At 39.0% G+C, this 18,624-nt stretch overlaps 1 protein-coding gene across 1 annotated transcript in view; it reads left to right on the top strand.

Annotated features, from left to right (window-relative positions):
* Window positions 1–18,624, top strand: part of LOC107659507 (OTU domain-containing protein 7A-like) — an 89,423-nt gene that overhangs the window by 62,389 nt on the left and 8,410 nt on the right. Inside the window, exons 8-10 of the mRNA XM_016448474.1 lie at window positions 6,244–6,356; window positions 10,352–10,479; window positions 11,142–11,291. Coding sequence (XP_016303960.1) covers window positions 6,244–6,356; window positions 10,352–10,479; window positions 11,142–11,291 — 391 coding nt within the window. The remainder of the gene's footprint in view (window positions 1–6,243; window positions 6,357–10,351; window positions 10,480–11,141; window positions 11,292–18,624) is intronic.

The following is an 18,624-nucleotide window of genomic DNA, read 5'->3' as shown; positions in this document are numbered from 1 at the left end:
AAAAAAAAAAAAAAAAAAAAAAAGGTAATTGAAACTTTTTATCTCACAATTCAGACTTTTTTTTCTCACAATTGTGACTTTATAACATGGAATTGCAAGTTACAAAGTCAGAATTGTGAGATATAAACTCGCAGTTGTAAGAAAATAGCCAGTATTTTTTCCCTCAAAATTTGACTTAATAACTCACAATTGCGAGTTTATATCTCTTCTTACAATTCTTTTCTACTTTTTAAGTTATATTTGTGGGCTTTTATGCCTTTATTGGATAGGACAGTAGAGAGCAGACAGGAAAACATTGGGTGGAGATAGGGGAATGGGGTCAGCAAAGGACCTTGAGATGGGAATCGAACTCGGGTCGCTGCAAGCACAGTTACGCTATATATCTAATTAACCACAAGGTTAATTAAGCAAGGCTATCGGTCCAGACATATCTCATAATTCTGAGAAAGAAAGTCAGAATTCCGAGTTTATATCGCACAATACTGAGAAATATATGCAATTGTGAGAAAAAAGTCAGAATTGCGAGGTAAATTACCTTTTTTTATTTTTTATTCAGTGGCGGAAACAAGCTTCCAAATGTATCTCTAAATCCACTCACACAAGTACACATTAACGCTTGCATCTATTATTGTTGCATCTCCAGTTGTTGTTTCGTCTCATTCGTTTCATTTTTTACTGTGAAACAAGGGGCCAGTGTCGCCACTTTGTGGACAAACTATGGTAATGGCACAAAAAAATTCAAGTTGCATGTGCAAGAAAAATCTGGCTGCGCATGTACAGTATGCGTAGCCTATACTATGCTGAAAATTAAATTTGTCACACACACTCTATGTATAGCCTAGCGTACACTTATAAACATATAAAAATCCACGTCATATGCAATCATGAAAAACTGTATTAAAGGAAATGAATTAGCGTTAATGTTCACGTTATCATTTTCCTTCTGTTCTAAATCACTTCTGTTCCCTTTCAGTCGGTCACTCCGAGTCACGTCGGTGACCGACGAACTGGGATCTTGCTTCGAGAGACCAATCTACTTTGAGTGTAAACTAAACGAGCCAATGCACATTGGCATGTGATAATTGCACCCAGCTGCTGCTCGTCACGGCACGAGCAGAAGTAGGCAGCAGGTGCAACGCATATTCAGCTTTTCGCTTCGGAGCCGAGCGGTTGTTGACTGTTCTGCTCTACTTGTCATCTTTGTGAAAGACTGATGAGCTACGAGTGCTCAGGGACGGCACGGCAGCGGTGGTTCCCCTGTGCGCTTCAGCACTAAAGAGCAAATTTCCCTTAAAGAGCATTCATGGGTGCGTCTTTGTAAAGACGACGGTGCGCCTTTCTAAAGATGTCGTTTCACCCATGCGTTTCTGGGTGCGGTTTCTGGGTGCGCAGGATGACAGTCACGATCTTTGCATCACGTGTTTGGGCATTGAGCACGCTGAAGCAGCCTTCGTGGATGAGTCATGCTGTCACTGTGGTGGCATGACCATCGCGGCGTTGCGGTTGAGACTCCGATACCTCAAGAGGGGTGGAGTCCCCTTACCCCTTATGCCCCGATCTAGTTCCTCTTCTGTTCCGCAGAAGAGGGCTACTTCGATGAATAGGCAGGGTAACCTGAGGATTACAGTGGGGGCAAACCTGCCGAGTAAATCTCCGTGGGCCCCCCACTCCTCTAGCACACCGCAAGCTGTGGAGCTTCCGGGTGAACGTGCCGACCCTTCTCATGGGGGGCTGGCCGTTTCATACGGTGCTCCTCCGGATGACCAGATGTTGATTGTGGCATCGGAGGGTGAGTTGGAGTCTGGGGATGAGGACTCGGCTGCGTTGCCCCCTTCGGGGAGAGTAGCATTGCCCGAGCCTGACCCAGAATTGACGGCTATGCTTTCTCGGGCTGCCGAGGCAGTCAGGCTCGAGTGGAAACAGCCACCGTGTCCCGAACCATCGAGGTTAGATGATTGGTATCTTAGGGCGGCCAGGGCTGGTTCGCAGCCCCCCACACGTGCCAATTTTTTCACTAGGTCCTAGGTGATCTACCCCAGGCGGTAGTAGACACCATCACTTCAGCAAGAGCACCCTCCACGAGGCGTGCCTATAACTTGAAGTGGAACCTGTTCGTTGAATGGTGCTCTTCTCACCGGGAAGACCCCCAGGGATGCTCGATCAGAGCAGTGCTTTCTTTCCTCCAGGAGGGGTTGGAGCGAAGGCTGTCTCCCTCCATCCTAAAAGTGTATGTTGCCGCAATTGCCACACATCATGATCCTGTAGACGGTGAGTCTTTGGGAAAGCACTGTCTGATCATCAGGTTACTGAGGGGCGCGAGGAGACTAAATCCTCCTCGCCCTAACCCAGTACTCTCTTGGGATCTCCCTCTGGTGCTTAGGGCATTGCAGAGGGCTCCCTTTGAGCCGTTGCAGTCTGCAAAGCTGAGAACTCTGTCGATAAAGACAGTGCTCTTAACTGCGCTGGCTTCCATGAAGAGGTTAGGGAACCTGCATGCATTTTCGGTCAACGAATCGTGCCTGGAATTCGGGTTGGCTAACTCTCACGTTATCCTGAGACCCCGGCCCGGATATGTGCCCAAGGTTCCCACCACGCCTTTCAGGGATCAGGTGGTGAACCTGCAAGCGCTGCCCTCGGAGGAGGCAGACCCAGCCCTAGCTTTGCTCTGTCCCGTTCGCACTTTACGCCTATACGTGGACCATACGCAGAGCTTTAGGACCTCAGAGCAGCTCTTCGTCTGTTACAGAGGCCAGCAGAAGGGAAAGGCTGTCTCCAAGCAGAGGTTGGCCCACTGGATAATGGATGCCATCATCTTGGCATATCAAACCCAAGGCATGCCGTGCCTGCTCGGGTTGAGAGCACACTCGACGAGGAGTGTTGCTTCTTCTTGGGCGTTGGCGCATGGCGCCTCGCTAACAGATATTTGTACAGCTGTGGGCTGGGTGACACCGAACACGTTTGCTAGGTTTTATAGCCTTCGTGTAGAGCCAGTGTCCTATCGTGTACTCGCTTCAAGTAGCCAGTGAGCCAGAGAGGCTGCTCGGTGTCTCGCTTGCTGCGCCTTCCCCTCTACGGACCGGACATGTGCGCTTATTCTGCTCTTCAGTTCAGTTCCCCGCAAGGTGAACCCTGTTGATTTCCTCCATCACCCTCGGCAGCCAGACGGGCGGACGGGCGGCGCTAGGCCTTCCACTTGTAAGTACGCCTGTTGGTTGACCCCTGTGCTAGGCTAGGTGTCCATATGTTGTGATCCCCACAGTGATCCCATGTGTGTATTCTTCCACAGTACGGCTCCCCTCTTGGTGAGCCCGTGTCTTTCCCTTGGCAGACTCCGCTCTGCCGTCCCTGCCGTTCCTGCCGGTGTTGTCTCCCTCCTAACTGGGCCGGAGCCACCTCAGAGACATTCCATATGTTGTACTGCCCTTAATGCCCAGTCCATATGTGTAATCTCCACATGATACCTCGCTGCGGGCAGGATGTGGATTCCGCAGCGTCCCTGGAAAGGGTACACTTTCCCAGTGTTATCCAATAGGTCTTACTGTATGGGTCTAGTGGAACAACAGTAATAGACTCTCTCCACGTAATCCTTGTCCTATCTTCCACCCCAGTTGCCGCGGGGGGGACCAGGTGGCTTACTAGGGGCACTGGAAGGGGCAGCATCCATGGCGCTTTGGCAGAGATCCCAGTTCGTCGGTCACCGACGTGACTCGGAGTGACCGACTGAAAGGGAACGTCTCGGTTACGTATGTAACCCTCGTTCCCTGAAGGAGTGAACGGAGATGTCATGTCCCGTCTCCATGGCCGCTGTACCACGCAGGCGCCGGGTCACTAGCTCGGCTCATCAGCGAAAACCTGAATATGCGTTACACCTGCTGCCTACTTATTCTCGTGCCGTGACGAGCAGCAGCTGGATGCAATTATCGCATGCCAATGTGCATTGGCTCGTTTAGTTTACACTCAAAGTAGATTGGTCTCTCGAAGCGAGATCCCAGTTCGTCGGTCACTGACGTGACGTCTCCGTTCCATCCTTCAGGGAACGAGGGTTACATACTTAACCGAGATGTTTCTGTTATGATGATCGACAGATGTAAGAGTAGAAACGTAATAAACTTCCTTGAACAAATTTTTCACCATTTTGTAATTAGCCTATTAAGTTTTAGCATCTGTTTAGCATGTTAGCATCTGTTACACAATTCCTCAAACATACCAAAAATATAATTTTGATATATTTAATCTTCAAAACATACTACCACTAAGTACCTTTAACTTTTTTTTCATAGATAAACTACCGATTTCCTCACTTTACTAAATAGTAAATATCAGCAATGCATATTATGCTAATATTGTGTTTATGGTAGTTTTGGTTTGCGATTATGCATGTTTCTTTTTAGTCCTGAATTTGTTTCCTTAGCTGCTTACTTTAACGCAATTAAGGAAACAAATCAATTACTAAAAAGATTTGATCTATTTTATTTATTGCAATTTTCAATTTTGTAACTAGCCTACTAAGTTTTTGCTACTATGTTAGTAATAGACAAGTTCTCAAACATACTGTTTTAATTGATTTACATATTTATTTACATATTAAAACTATCCTTACCACTTTTTTTGTATAGATAAACTACACAGCAGTGCATGTTATGCTAATATGGTGTTAGCTGTAGTTTGGTTTGTGTTTGCACAGGCATGTTTCTTTTTAGTCCTTGATTTGTTTCTTTTGGTGCCTACTTAGATGTTACAAGCACAATATATGCACTTCCTAGTTTGTAAAGTAGTTTGGTAAGAATCTGTCTGCCAAGTGTGTAGTTGTAAAGCGTAAACATTAGCCTGCAGTTCATAATGGCTCTCCCCATAAACACTTCTGCAGATTAGCTTGTGTATTTCCTGCACAGCTTTTAGCGTAAGAGTTTATTGCTGTAACAGCATACCGGAGGACAGGAAATCAGCAGTGTGATCGATAGCAAATACTTGAATTCTTTATTAGCTGCACTGTTTTCACTGTCATGAAGGCCCGGAGCTCTTAAATCAGCTTCTGCTGAACGAGTATCAGTGATTAAAGCTGTAAGAAACGAGTGGGTGTGGATGAAGTGGAAATGTTTGTGTGAGAGGTGAAGGAGAGCGAACGAGTGGGTGTGTTTCCTATAGAACTTGTGCATATTGATGCCATTGAAATAAAACAGACTATAAAACTGAACAAAAGTGCATGTGCAGAGGAAAAAAAATTTATTTGTTAAATACGTTCAGAGGTTTTCGCTTACATTTGCCCAACCTCCTCCTCCATTTACTAACAAAATTTTTTAACTTGCTGTATGTGTGTCAACGCCTACAAATACAAAAATTATGCGAACTGCCAAATGACAAATTTAGCAATGAGACTATAGAATGTTGTCAAACTGATTTTTAGCTCAGTCAGTACTGTCACCACTGAGAGAAAACATTGTATAGCTGTATTCCATTTAGTCATTTAGCCATTTCGTTTTTTTGTCTGGTGTTACCAATAGAACCTATGTAAAATAGGAAATTATATTTAAAAATTCCAATAATTTTGTAAATAATTTATTACATTTTTCCAAATATTATGCATAATATAAATACGAAAATGACTAAAAAAGATATTAATAAAAAAAATTCTAATAAATATGTACACAATTTAATTAAGATTATAAAAATAATGCAAATATTAATAATACAATTCAATTAATATAAATTGTCTATATTTTTCAAATAACCATTTTTCTTCTAGGACATAGCAGTAATCTATCTGTCTTTCTACAACACAGTATAAATACAAATATGTCTATAAAATATGCATAATATACCTACAAAAACTAGTAAAAAGAGTATTAATTAAAACTTTCATCATTTATTATTAAATGTAAAATTATTTAATTATAAATTCATTATAAAATTGTATAAAATTATATTTATTTATTTATATTTTTTAATTATAAAAATGTTTATTATTATTAAAATATTTAAATATACAATATTTAATTTTATATAAAAATAACATTTAAAAACATTCTATATAAATTAATGATTAATATTATATTATTATATATTTAATTATTTGTATTTCTTGAGTAATTGGTTTTTAATAAACATGAAGTATTCATTTATAATCTGAGCACAGGCGGTTTTGATGGGTGTGATGGATATATATCTCCAGTGGAATATCAAGTGAAAATGTTACAAGTAATGTTGTGGGAAATGTTGTAAATCAGTGATATATTCTCTCTGTAGTCGGGGCTGGTGTACACCGAGGAGGAATGGGAGAGAGAGTGGAACGAATTGCTGAAGCTGGCCTCCAGTGAGCCACGCACACACTTTAGCAAGAACGGCAAATCCAGCGGAGGGTAATGCTCACCCACACGCCCTCACATATATAGACAGTTACATCTTGTTATGTCACATTCGGTTGTCTTTCCATTTCCACCTACTGTATAGATGTTTAACTACAAACACTTCCTCTTATGCAAATTGTGTAACCATTTACAACAATAGTACAATTTACATAAAATGCTACAGAATTAAAAAAAAATACTTCAGATCAGCCTCCTACACACGTTTACTCATTATAACATACTCATACATACGTTGCTATGTATATGTATGTAGATTTTTTAAGGCATTAACCAGTATGTCATAGGTGATGTGTAATAATTTCCACTTTAAAGTTCAAAGTTTGGATATAATGCAGTCAAACTAATGACAAACTATGGACTGTCCCAATACGCCCAGCTACGGTTCCCACAGACCCGCTCACAATGCACTCAGACTGCCTTTAGAGGCCACTAGAGATTAACTCCATCCAGTAACCTCTTAACTCGTGACCTTTAGATGGACACTATGCCATTAGACAAAACACAAAGAACCCATCAAGAACCTTCTTTTGCTATATAGGGGACTGTTATAATGCATGGAGAAGAATGCAGTGAAGTTGAGTTTATTTTGTGGTTGAAAAATCACTTTGTGTTCATTTAAATGTGTGACACTGCCACCTGGTGGCAATGGTTTGAGTGTTACGTTATTTTATTTAGCTTCATTTAGAATAGCATACTTACATACTGCTACTCTTTCTGCAGTATGTATACTGTGCACAGTATGTACATTTTCTAAATGTGTGGAACACTGTGTCCCACAATGCAATGTGCCTCCCATTTCTAGTGGGAGAAATGAACCAAAGGTAATATCAGCCTTAATTTCTTAATCATCTTTAAAAAGGCTTTAAAAATCGTTTTATTTTTATTTTTTTATTATTTTTATTTTTAACACAAATAGGGAATTTGGGGTGAAATAATTTTAAATGTGTATTGTTTAAAATTCAAAATTATTGAAGATATAGTTCACCAAAAATCCTAATTCTATTATCATTTACTGAGCCTCATGTCTTTCCAAGCCTGTGTGAAGTCAATAGGGTCCAATGCAGTGCAATGCAATAGTATTTGTGTACTATTATAGTTTTTATTAACATTTTGAATTAGATTTTATCTTTATATTTTAGTTTTAATTTTTATTTAACTCATGTTTCATGTTTTTATATGTCATTTGTACTAGTGTTTGTTTTGTTTCACTTACTAATTTTAGTACTTCAACTTATTCCAGTTAGTTGCTGAGGCAACATTTCTAATTTTCATTTAGTTGAAGTTTTTTTTTATCCGGTATTTGCATTTTATTTTATTTTTGATTTTATTTCCATTAACAAACATATTTAGTTTTAGTCAATGATAACAGCAGTGGTCCAGTGTTTTTTGGACCTCAACATTCTTCAAAATATCTCCTTTTTTGTTCTATAGAAGAAATAAAGTCATACAGGTTTGGAACGGCATGAAAGTGAGAAAAGTTATGGGTGAACCATTCAATTTCCAAGATAATAACAAAGGAGCTTGCTAATGTTTGAAGCATTTATCATTGCTTATTACTGTTACACATACTGTTTTTATTTTAAAAGTAGCATCCAGTATATACTGTGTAATGTAGTATACAGAAACAGTACGCAAGTATTTCTTCATGAATACCAATAGTTCTGAAAGAATCGTAGTGGATTTCGAAAGTGATTCAGATCTTTCTGAAATTTGTCCGTCAAATCCATAACCACGGAACTGGAAACACTCACCTTAAATATGAAGTGTGTACTTTTTCATTGTTAAAATATTTTTTCCTTTCTCACGTTTCACATGCAGAGACAACTATAAGTAAACCACTTGTAGGCCGATTCTTCTCAAAAGTGTAACTTTTAATAGTGAGTATTCCGACCAGCCCAGCATAGCAACACTGGTTCAACCAATAGCATGCATTTGGAGTTTTTGTTCGACCAATGGCAGACAGGAGGAGTGTTTGGGTAACCTGTTTGAAAACAGTCCATAGTTTTGCAGTTCCATTTGGTGACGCTAGTGCTGCAGAAGTTATTTCACCTTTAACTGAGCGTGTCAACCAATACAGTTGATCTCAGGTCACAGATCAGCGTAGTGGAAACTCTGCGCTGGCAGACAGCAGTTTGGTTTGGTTTCTCCTCTCAGTAGTGTTAACAGAAGCGCTGTGGTCGAAAGAGTTTCGACCAAATCTTGCTTCAGGAGGAAACTTACCCCTTACCTTTAATCTGCCTTCTGAAGTCACGCTGACTGGAAGTGAAAGCATCAACCGCCAGGTCTCTGGTCATGCCTCAGAGTCTTCTGGATTGGAAAATATATAGCTTCCTGTTTTTCTCAGAGCGATCACAGTTCTGTCTACTCTCACAATAGTTAGCTAAATATGAACTGGTTCCTTTTTTGACTTGTGTAAAAAAACAAAACAAAAAAACATTGAAATGACAGTTTATTCAGGTAATAAGTGTTACATTACAATGTTTAGTAAGGCTGATGCAGTATTTTAACAGTCTAGAACAGTTTCAAAAGACAGCCTAACATAAGGGATGCATTAATAAATCACTCTGCGTGATGAAGAATAATCCAGTTAGTAATGGTACTGTGCATGAAGGATATTAGTTGGAGAGGTTTGCCTTTTAAAAAGCTTTTTATGTGTTTGGCTGCATTGCCGCAATGGAAAAAGGAAGGTTTTTATTATGCTGGACTCTTACAATATGACAAATATGTCAGAAGCTTTCATTTTAAAGGGATAGTTCACCCAAAAATGAAAATTCTGTCATTAATTACTCACCTTCATGTCGTTCCAAACCCCTAAGACCTTTGTTCATCTTCGGAACACAAATTAAGATATTTTTGATGAAATCCGAGAGCTTTCTGATCCTGCATAGACAGCAATGCAACTGACAAGTTCAAGGTCCAGAAAGGTAGCAAGGACATCATTAAAATAGTCAATTTTGTATGCAAAGAAAACAAAAATAATGACTTTATTCAACAATTTCTTCTCTTCGTCGTGGTACTGTCATGAACATGTGCTGAACACTGACAAGAAAGAGAAGAAATTGTTGAATACATTTATTTTTGTTTTCTTCGCGCACAAAAAGTATTCTCATAGCTTCATAAAATTACAGTTGAACCACTGATGTCATAGGACTATTTTAATGATGTCCTTTCCAACTTTTCTGGGCCTTGAACGTGGTAGTTGTGTTGCTGTCTGGTTGGAAAGCACTCGGATTTCATCAAAAATATCTTAATTTGTGTTCCAAAGATGAATGAAGGTCTTACTGGTTTGGAACGAAATGAGGGTGAGTAATTTATGAGACAATTTTATTTTTTTTTGGTGAACTATCCCTTTAACTCCTGCATCAATACTGTAGGTGATATATTTAAATTTGATACTTCTGAAATGTTTTCATGACATAATTAGGTACAATATGTTTTGTTATGTTACTGAATATGCGGTATGAGGTGTTATATTGTTATGTTATTACTTGTTTTCTGATGGCAGCGTAGATGTTTAGCCACCCACAGTATGAGTGTGTGTGGTTTGGTGGTTAGTACTGATAAAGTGCTTGAAATGAGTAACTGTTTTTTAAAAACATACAATTCCATTTCTATTATTTTTTGTTTTTTCAAAAACTAATTTTTCACATCCTAAGCATGCTTTGCATGGTATTTTTAAAAAGTAGTAGGCATATGCAGTAAGCTAAAGAAGTGTGTCCATTCTGAATGCAGGTGTAGTTCATTATAATAATGGATTTAGAAAATATGATTATCCAAAATTTCTCCTTAAAATTCTTATGCAGTTTTATATAGCCAGCCAGGTCAAGTCTAAAGCTCGCTTGAATCAGTTGTCAATCTTTAGACATACTATTATGGTAAATTGGAAGCTGCTGTACCTTGGTTTAATTTTCTTACTTGCACCAATAAACAAAGAATCATATTGTTTGTCAACTATGTCACTGTAAGTGTATGTGTGTCTCCTAAAGGGTGGATAACTCAGAAGACCCGGTTTACGAGAGTTTGGAGGAGTTCCATGTGTTTGTACTGGCCCATGTTCTGAGAAGACCTATCGTGGTGATCGCTGACACTATGCTCAGAGACTCTGGAGGGGAAGGTAAGACTCACAATCCAACAACTCAAACCACATTTGCTTTACCAGCTAGAAAATGTGCAGTTTTTTATTTATACCACTAGAGGGCTTCATAGTGTTTTCTATGGCAAACAACTTTATTTTCTAGTTGAAAACCAATTAAAGCTGTTATCAAGAGTTATTAAAGACCTGATAACTCAACTTTGTGTGACTGTAATTACATGCTTGAATGCTTTTAAAGGATTACAAATTAAAATTCTGTCATTTACCCACCCTCATGTCATTCCAAACCATGACTTTGTTACAAACTTCAGCGTGCATACTTCAAAACTGACTCAAAGCAGAACATTTGAGTTGACCAATATATTGCCAGTCTTCTGAATCCATATGAAAGTTGTATGTGAGAAACTTTCACATAAACTTTCAAACCTTTTCAATGAATCAATTCAAGATTCTAAATGATTCATTCACAAATTCGGACTGACCCAAAGATGATCCACTGGAGGGGAAGATTAGCCATGTTTTTTTTTTTTTTAATCTGTATTTTTAGATTAATTATTCCTTTAAGATTCAATTCCACCAATGTCAATTAAAATTTTAGTATGAATTTATTCTTTAACTTTTTATAATAGATTCATTTAAGTGTCATACAGACAAATTAACCATTTGTTGTTCTTATCTTGCAGCTTTTGCACCCATTCCCTTTGGAGGGCTGTACCTGCCATTGGAGGTGCCGCCAAACCGCTGTCACTGTTCCCCGCTGGTGCTGGCCTACGACCAGGCCCACTTCTCTGCCCTGGTGTCCATGGAGCAGAGAGACCAGCAGAGAGAGCAAGGTAGACACACAGCAGACTGAATCAAACAATCACATAACATGATGATACAGCCGGGGTTAAGTAACTATGTCTAACTGATATAAAATCCAATGTAGACTCTAAAGGTTTTGCTGTTAATTCCAGTCAGATGCTTTAGGAGAGGAATGCTAAGTAGATTAAATAGTTTTACAGGCAATAATTTAGTACCCAAAACTTATTTAAAATCTGTTTTAGATATAGATAGACAGATATTGAAGTAAATACAAGCCACTTAGTCAACTCTGAGACAACAAAATGAAGCATCTGGAGAAATAGCATAAAAACAGTATCAGTATTGATATTGGATATTTAAAGGTGCAATAGGTGATTGTCTTCAGAAACATTTTTTGTTATGCTGGTTGAAAGTCTCTTCACATCCCAATAGCAATCATTCAGTTAAGAGGTCTGAATGTATTTGTTTGTATTTATACATTCTGTGGAAGGCGTAGGACCAAGAAATATTCATCCAATCAAAACGCTCGGTCCAAGCGTTTTAATTGGCTTTCCTACCTGCCTGTCAAGGTATGTATTAGCATACCTCTGAGCAGGCAGTTCGCGCAGACAAGATACGTCATCAGCGCGTTCACGCATGCTGTGCAGACAGAGCGAGAATGGCAGACAAACATCAACAACCCGATCTTCCTTCCTGGTATTGTAGTACTTTTACTAACTGTATAATAAAGTTTTCTCACCGGTGAATCACACATGATGTAACCCAACGCGGTTCCCAATTACAGTCCTCGCGCCTCCCCGCTCTGCATATTTTGCATGTCTGGCTTAGTTAAAACACCCAATTCAGATAACCAGCTCGTTAGAAGTGAGCTACGTGCATGAACTGTTCCGATTGACATGCTCCCTACACAGGGGGGCTTGAGAAATGGAATTGGGAACCGCTGTAGCCTATTGTAGTAATGTTGTCTCTGGTATTCTGGTCTGTGAGCGTACATGCGTTCACGGGGCGTGGCTTTGGACAGCGATTGCAGGGAGGGTGGGACGTTCGCTTTCAGTGCTATCAGGCTAAAGTTAACATTTTCCTAGATCTCCTACTGCACCTTTAAAGCTGCAGTCCGTAAATTTTGCCTCTTTGTCGCCATCTCTGTTTGAAAACCTGCAATTGCTGCTGTTTGCGGAATTATCTAGCTTGTGTGGGTTGTGCACCGGCACGGCTCCAGCGCGGATGAATCTAATGTTTTGAGGAGTATGTGTGGCAGTCAGTCACCGCACCGGTGTGGATATTCACTGTACTTCAGAATCACAGATTCTAGCCTACGTCTTGGAATATATGACCCAAATAAGAATTTTCACCGTATATTGTCATCTGAACAAGTAAGTAACAAGTCTGCCACGTTTGTTCTGACCAACTGAGGAAAAAAGCATTACATCTAACAATCACTTAGCTCATATTACATCAAACCTTGCAAATTATTATTAACCCAAAAAGCAAATTATGCTCCCTTCGAACTGGTTGTCTTTAAAATACAAATCTTGTGTAATCCCAGGCTATCTGTAATCAGAAGCACATTTAAAACTGGAATATAATTTAATTTCATTCACATGTGTTTCATAAACACATAATCCTTTCTGGATTATAATCCGCCATCAAAATGATACATTTAATTATTCCAGCTGCTGTGAGAAAAGGCTATAAATGATCCTCCACCTGCAGGATCCTCACATGCGATAGCCTACTAGCCAGGACAACTTCTTTATGTTTACAGACGTGACGTAATGACACGGCAGCATTCTTGAATTTCCCGCGAAAACCTACCTGTACCACTCAAATTAGAAAACATTATTATAAGATAACCGTTGTGAATCGGGCTAAAGTAAAGCGATAGTTTTGAACACTGGTTATGTAATGATTTCGGATCATTTTTAACAAACAAAGTTACGGACTGCAGCTTTAATTGTGCATGCTTATTTTCACATATTTTTACATTTAGATTACCTTTGCCATCATACAACACTCAATTAAATGTAATCATTAAAACATGAATAATAACACTGTTAAATGTAATCTTTAAAAAAATATCCAGTTTTAAAAATGCACTTTATAATGTTGTGATGTGGTGCCTAAATGCAGTTTTTTTAGCATTTAATTAATTTATTTTTTATATATTTTTTATACAAAATAGTATAGAAATTTACTATCACCCATTTATGTGATGAAAATAAAGAAAATAATTATCTATTTATTTTTAATGCGTGACTAATATAAATTTTATTTTTCTTGTTTAATTCACTTGATGGGGAGCTTTTTGTATTTATATTTATTTATGTTTTTATTTATTTTTTGTGTGTACAGGTGGAATACCTCCATTTTATATGGAATTTATCTATAGCTTATCTATAGAGGAAATTGGTGGCTTATCAACCTTTTTTGAAATGTGTCATACTGGACATTAACATTAATTTATATTATATTATATTATATTATATTATATTATAACAAACTGAATTTTTTTTTTACATAATCTAATGTTGAAATTCCCATGTAGTATTACTTCAGGTTCATTAATCACTCTTGAACTTCAGGTATTCCATGCATATTGAAAATTGGCATACTGTGCACATTTTGTATACTGCATACTTTAGAATTAGTATGAAAAGCATATTAGTATCCAATTCTGAATACGTGTATAACCCTGAAGTGTAATTATTTTGCTTGCTGGTTCATTCATTCCATTATCTAGAAATTTTTGCAAAAATGGACTTGAATCCATCTAATGCTAAATGAATAATGCAGACCTGAAATCTAATTACCTTTGATCAATTATTAAAAGCACATGTGTTAGACTCCAGTCGATTAGAGATTGAGACAGAGGGAAAAAATAAGGAATTATACGGTTTAATATACTGTTTGAGACTCTCCCAGAGAGTCTGGCTCCCAGTTAAGGACATTATTAGCTGTCTGTCTGAATTAGAGCTTCCGTTCTAGACCATTATGGTCTATCTTGCGATCTGTACAGTAGAGTGTAATGTACACTATAATGTGCCCCACCCCCTCAGAAGTCTGTCGGTTCACTGCAGTGGTGCCAGTTTGAGCGTGAGGTAAAACAACACACAACAGGCTGATGTTGTCTAGGGCTGAATGGGAATGCAGGCAGAGATCCACGCATGCTTATCTCTCTCTCTCTCTCCAACCCCCGTTTCACTGACACACTGAAGCTGTCAGTACAGTACAAGCTGTTCTCTTCACATACACACACACACACTGCAGTTGTCTCACAGTCAGGGCATTTGCCAGGCACAAACACACACCAACTGCAAAGGATGAGCAAAACCTTGCCTGTGGCATGAGACCTTTGGACACCATCAAAAATCAAATGAATATTGTAAGGGACATCGGGGCTAGTTGTCACATGGGCTATATTTCTTTAACTGTTAAGTCCAAAATCTAATTACACAAATGTGTTCAAAACCGCTTTAAATCAGAATAAATGTCTAATTTTTATCAGGTTAAGTTTTCACATGTTTTAGGTCTTGTGAAAAAGCAAAAAGTAAAAGCTCTAAAACAAATTGTTTTTTTCTTTTACTTTGAATTTTGCAGTTTTTATATTGTGTTTTATATTTGTTATACCATTCAGAATACAAGCAAAAGTCATATAATAGTCAGTTTTTTTGGCAGGTTCCATTATGACAACTTGCCCCATATATTGTGAAAACATGCCCTGTAATAACGGTGAAAATTTTCGATTTTTTTTTTTTTGTAGTCAAAACAGAAATGAACCAACCCTGAGAAATGTTCGTTAGAAAACAGTAAAAAGTCTGACAACTAGCCCAAGTCACATGTTAGTTTGACAATAAATAACTCTCTAAAGAGCATATTTGATGCACCATATTTTGTGCCATAAAATTGAATTAAGACAGCATTGTCTGTAGTTTATGTAAATAACATGTCTGGGTGACATAGAGAACCATTGGTTGAGTGTTTATCCCGCTAGATGGCGCGCTGTCCTTCTGTTAACCGCAGGAAACCTCCTCGCATACCCTCCCGTACTCATTGACCCCAAAAGCATGTGGTCGGTTTGAAGCAGCGGATTGTTGACAGATAAGAGGCCTTCACTGTAGTTATATTTCTCCAGGATATGAATAACTGAATACTCGGAAAATAAAAGAAAAACACCTTGCACACTCCCGTCTGGAATACCTCCACCTTTCTGTGAAGTGTGTAATTTATCCACAGGAAACTGGGGGATTACCTTTTTTAGAAATGTGTCATTATATTATATTATATTATACTTTATTTTACATTATATATTTATCTTATACTTTTAAACTAAACACAATTGACTGACTAACCAAGTAGGTTCATAAGATCTGAGGCAGTTTTGACAGGTTAGAAACTTTCCTTAAGAATGACCTAATAACAAATTTATTTATAAAAGTTATTTGCCATTTTGTATGGTGAAATTAAACAATCATCGTTCCACAAGTATGAAAAATCACACGCAAGTTGTATAGGTCTCATCCATACAGACTGACAACGTACTCTACACATACTATTTTTTCTTTTCTTAAACAGAAAGAAAAATCATTAAAGGAAAATGACTAGATTGATCACAATTCGTTTTTTTAAAACGATCAGCAACTTTAAAAGTCCTATGTATTTAATGACCCAAAATCTAAAAAATACATCTAGTTGGGAATCACTGCTCATGCTATGCAGTGAGGTGAAGGAACACTTGCCTTGGTTTCCTCTGAGTTGAATGAGGTCATCTGTTGCCATGTGTCTGGAGACGGTTAGTGCCATGAGGCCCCATATACACATTTACCACTCCTTTACACAAATGCACACATTCACACAATAAGGCATCGCCCTCTGACTCATTTCCCCTGATTCTATTCTTACCCACTTTCTCTCTCTCTCTCTCCATCCATAAGAACCGCTTGGCCTCTGCCATTTAGGGCAGATCAGTCCAAGCCAACCACTGCATGTGGTTTAGGCCCTAATCTGCTCCTCCCAAACCCCTACCTCCCTTCTTCCACTTCCCGACGGAGAGTCTGTCTCTGTGTGGCTGTCTTGGTGGGTGATACCCCCTCCCCCCCGGATCTTCCGCTCGGGTCTGCCAGGGAGTGCCCGTCTGCCCAGCGTGTGTGTTCAGGTGCCAGCGGTTTCCCGAGAACACTGAGACTCTTGTGTCTGTGTGTGTGTGTGTGTGTGTGTGTGTGTGTGAGTTAGAGAGAGAGAGTTGTGTCAAATGAAATTTTTCACTTGTGGTTTTCGATGTATGCTAGCTTTGAAGCTAACATCTATATATTAGTGTACTTCTAAACGTTACTAAAATAATTAGATTTTAGCATATTTGCACATTGAAATTTTAGTCTTTCTCATCTACAAAAGCAGAGCAAAAATATTGATGACTCATCCACCAAATTATCATAACATCTCTATCATCTTTTGTAAGTTATAACAACAATGCCACCTCAGTAAATGAGTAAAACATGAAAGATGTAAACGGCATCTCTCATTCACACTCTTCCTGCTGGTTGGTTCTACGCATTGGATTGTGGGAAATAGTGCTTCAGCGAGTGTACATCGGTTGTACACTCGAAATCAGAGTGCATTGTGGGTATACAGTAATGAATAAATGTAGGGATAAATAATTTAGTATTTTTTTCATACGTAGGGAATGAAGTCATTCACTCAGAATTCAGACAGCACTACAAAATGGCCGACACACGATATAGTGCACTACATAGGGGACAGGGAGCGGTTTCGGACACATCTCTATTAAGCTAATTTTATTTGCTATAACTCTACAGCTTACAGAAAAATGTTTGCCTTTTTTGTAATTAAAATGTTGTTTAGTCCCTTTATTAAGCTGTTTTCATGAAATCATCAGTTGGTCGATATAAAGATAGCAAAACTTTTCCCTGTTCCTTAAGATTAGCCGTTAGCTGAAAGTATTTGTCAAGGAGAACAAGATGTGGTCAAATATCTTTCATCAACTTTTCTCTTTTTCCACTTGTCATCTTTTTTTAACCACAGGATAATTGGTAACATGTCACTGATTTTAATCTCTTTTGGTGATTTAGGGCCCTTTTGAAGTTTTTTTTTCCTGAGATTTTCCTGTGCGTGGCAGACATACTGAATGGTTTCCCTGTGACGTGCCATGCTAGCACTTCTTTAATGCACCTTAATTTTTTTGTGGTTACACTTTATATGACACCAGTCAACCAATAAGAAATGTGCATTGCTATTTTAAGACATGCCTGTCCAGCTTTACGAAGACCTCTATTTTCTTTGGCATTCGGCAGGCAGCTTTTAAAGTTTCATCTTGAAAGAATAAAAAACCTTCTTGTGCCATGACCAACTCATGCCAAGCTTGGGTAAAAACATCCAGATTCATCCAGACACATCGCAATCAGTGGTAAGCATCAGGAGGCCTAAGGATATTTCCGTATACAGATTACATGTTTTATGTGGCTCTGGAAAATATGTAGGCAATCACATTCCCACGCATTTTTCGGAGATTCACGATGAAGCTTTGTTTAGCCTCGCGATTATTGTTACGGTGGCTGTAAAATACACAACTGTGAACGAAAACCCCTGAATTCACACCTCATCAAGCACAAGCACGGTTTGCGTGACTAAAGCGGACTAATTGTTTTCCTCAGTGGGCGCAACTGCAGTGATTGATATCACCCACCAGAGGGGGAGAGTCAAGAAAACCACAACGATCCCGGGAAATAATGCTTTGGGAGTCACTCTCAAAAGGATTATATCACACATGCCTCACATGACAGATATTCCCGCTCATTGCCTAACTTTACTGAGGCGGTGCCATGTCATGCAGCCAGACCCACTCGGCATACATCAACCTCCCCCTCGTGCCAACGGAATAAACTCTGCATGTAATGCGCTTGTAATGTAGCATGTCAGACTCCATGACCAATGTTGTCTGTCAACAACTTCTGTTTGTATTATCACCGCAGCGCTCAGCGAAAGACCTTATTTGCAGTCTCGTCATCTCATGATTACTCGTCCATTATCACTCACTTGTTTATCCAATCAAAGTATTTTGGTTATAACAACAGACAGGCAATGTAGGGGTACTGAATACCAACAGATACTTGAGGAATCAATGCCCCTCGTTCCTTCAGAGAGAGTGGCCTTGACGTCACAGTTTTGAACATATGCGGTTGAGGCGGGTCAATCAAGGACAGGTCTACACGACTGCCAGAAGGGATACAAAATACATTATGCTCCAGTCCCTAAGGGTAGAACTGGCAGTGGCGGTGTTTGGACCTGAAACCGGCCCAAATGGTAAAAACAGTGCGAGCTGAAGCGTGTGAGTGTGTATGCCGGACC

The sequence above is a fragment of the Sinocyclocheilus anshuiensis genome, unplaced genomic scaffold (assembly GCF_001515605.1).
Source record: "Sinocyclocheilus anshuiensis isolate Anshui unplaced genomic scaffold, SAMN03320099.WGS_v1.1 scaffold387, whole genome shotgun sequence".
NCBI classification, from domain to species: Eukaryota; Metazoa; Chordata; class Actinopteri; order Cypriniformes; family Cyprinidae; genus Sinocyclocheilus; species Sinocyclocheilus anshuiensis.
The sequence above is the reverse complement of the archived record's forward strand: the minus strand, read 5'-3'. Positions and strand labels throughout refer to the sequence as shown.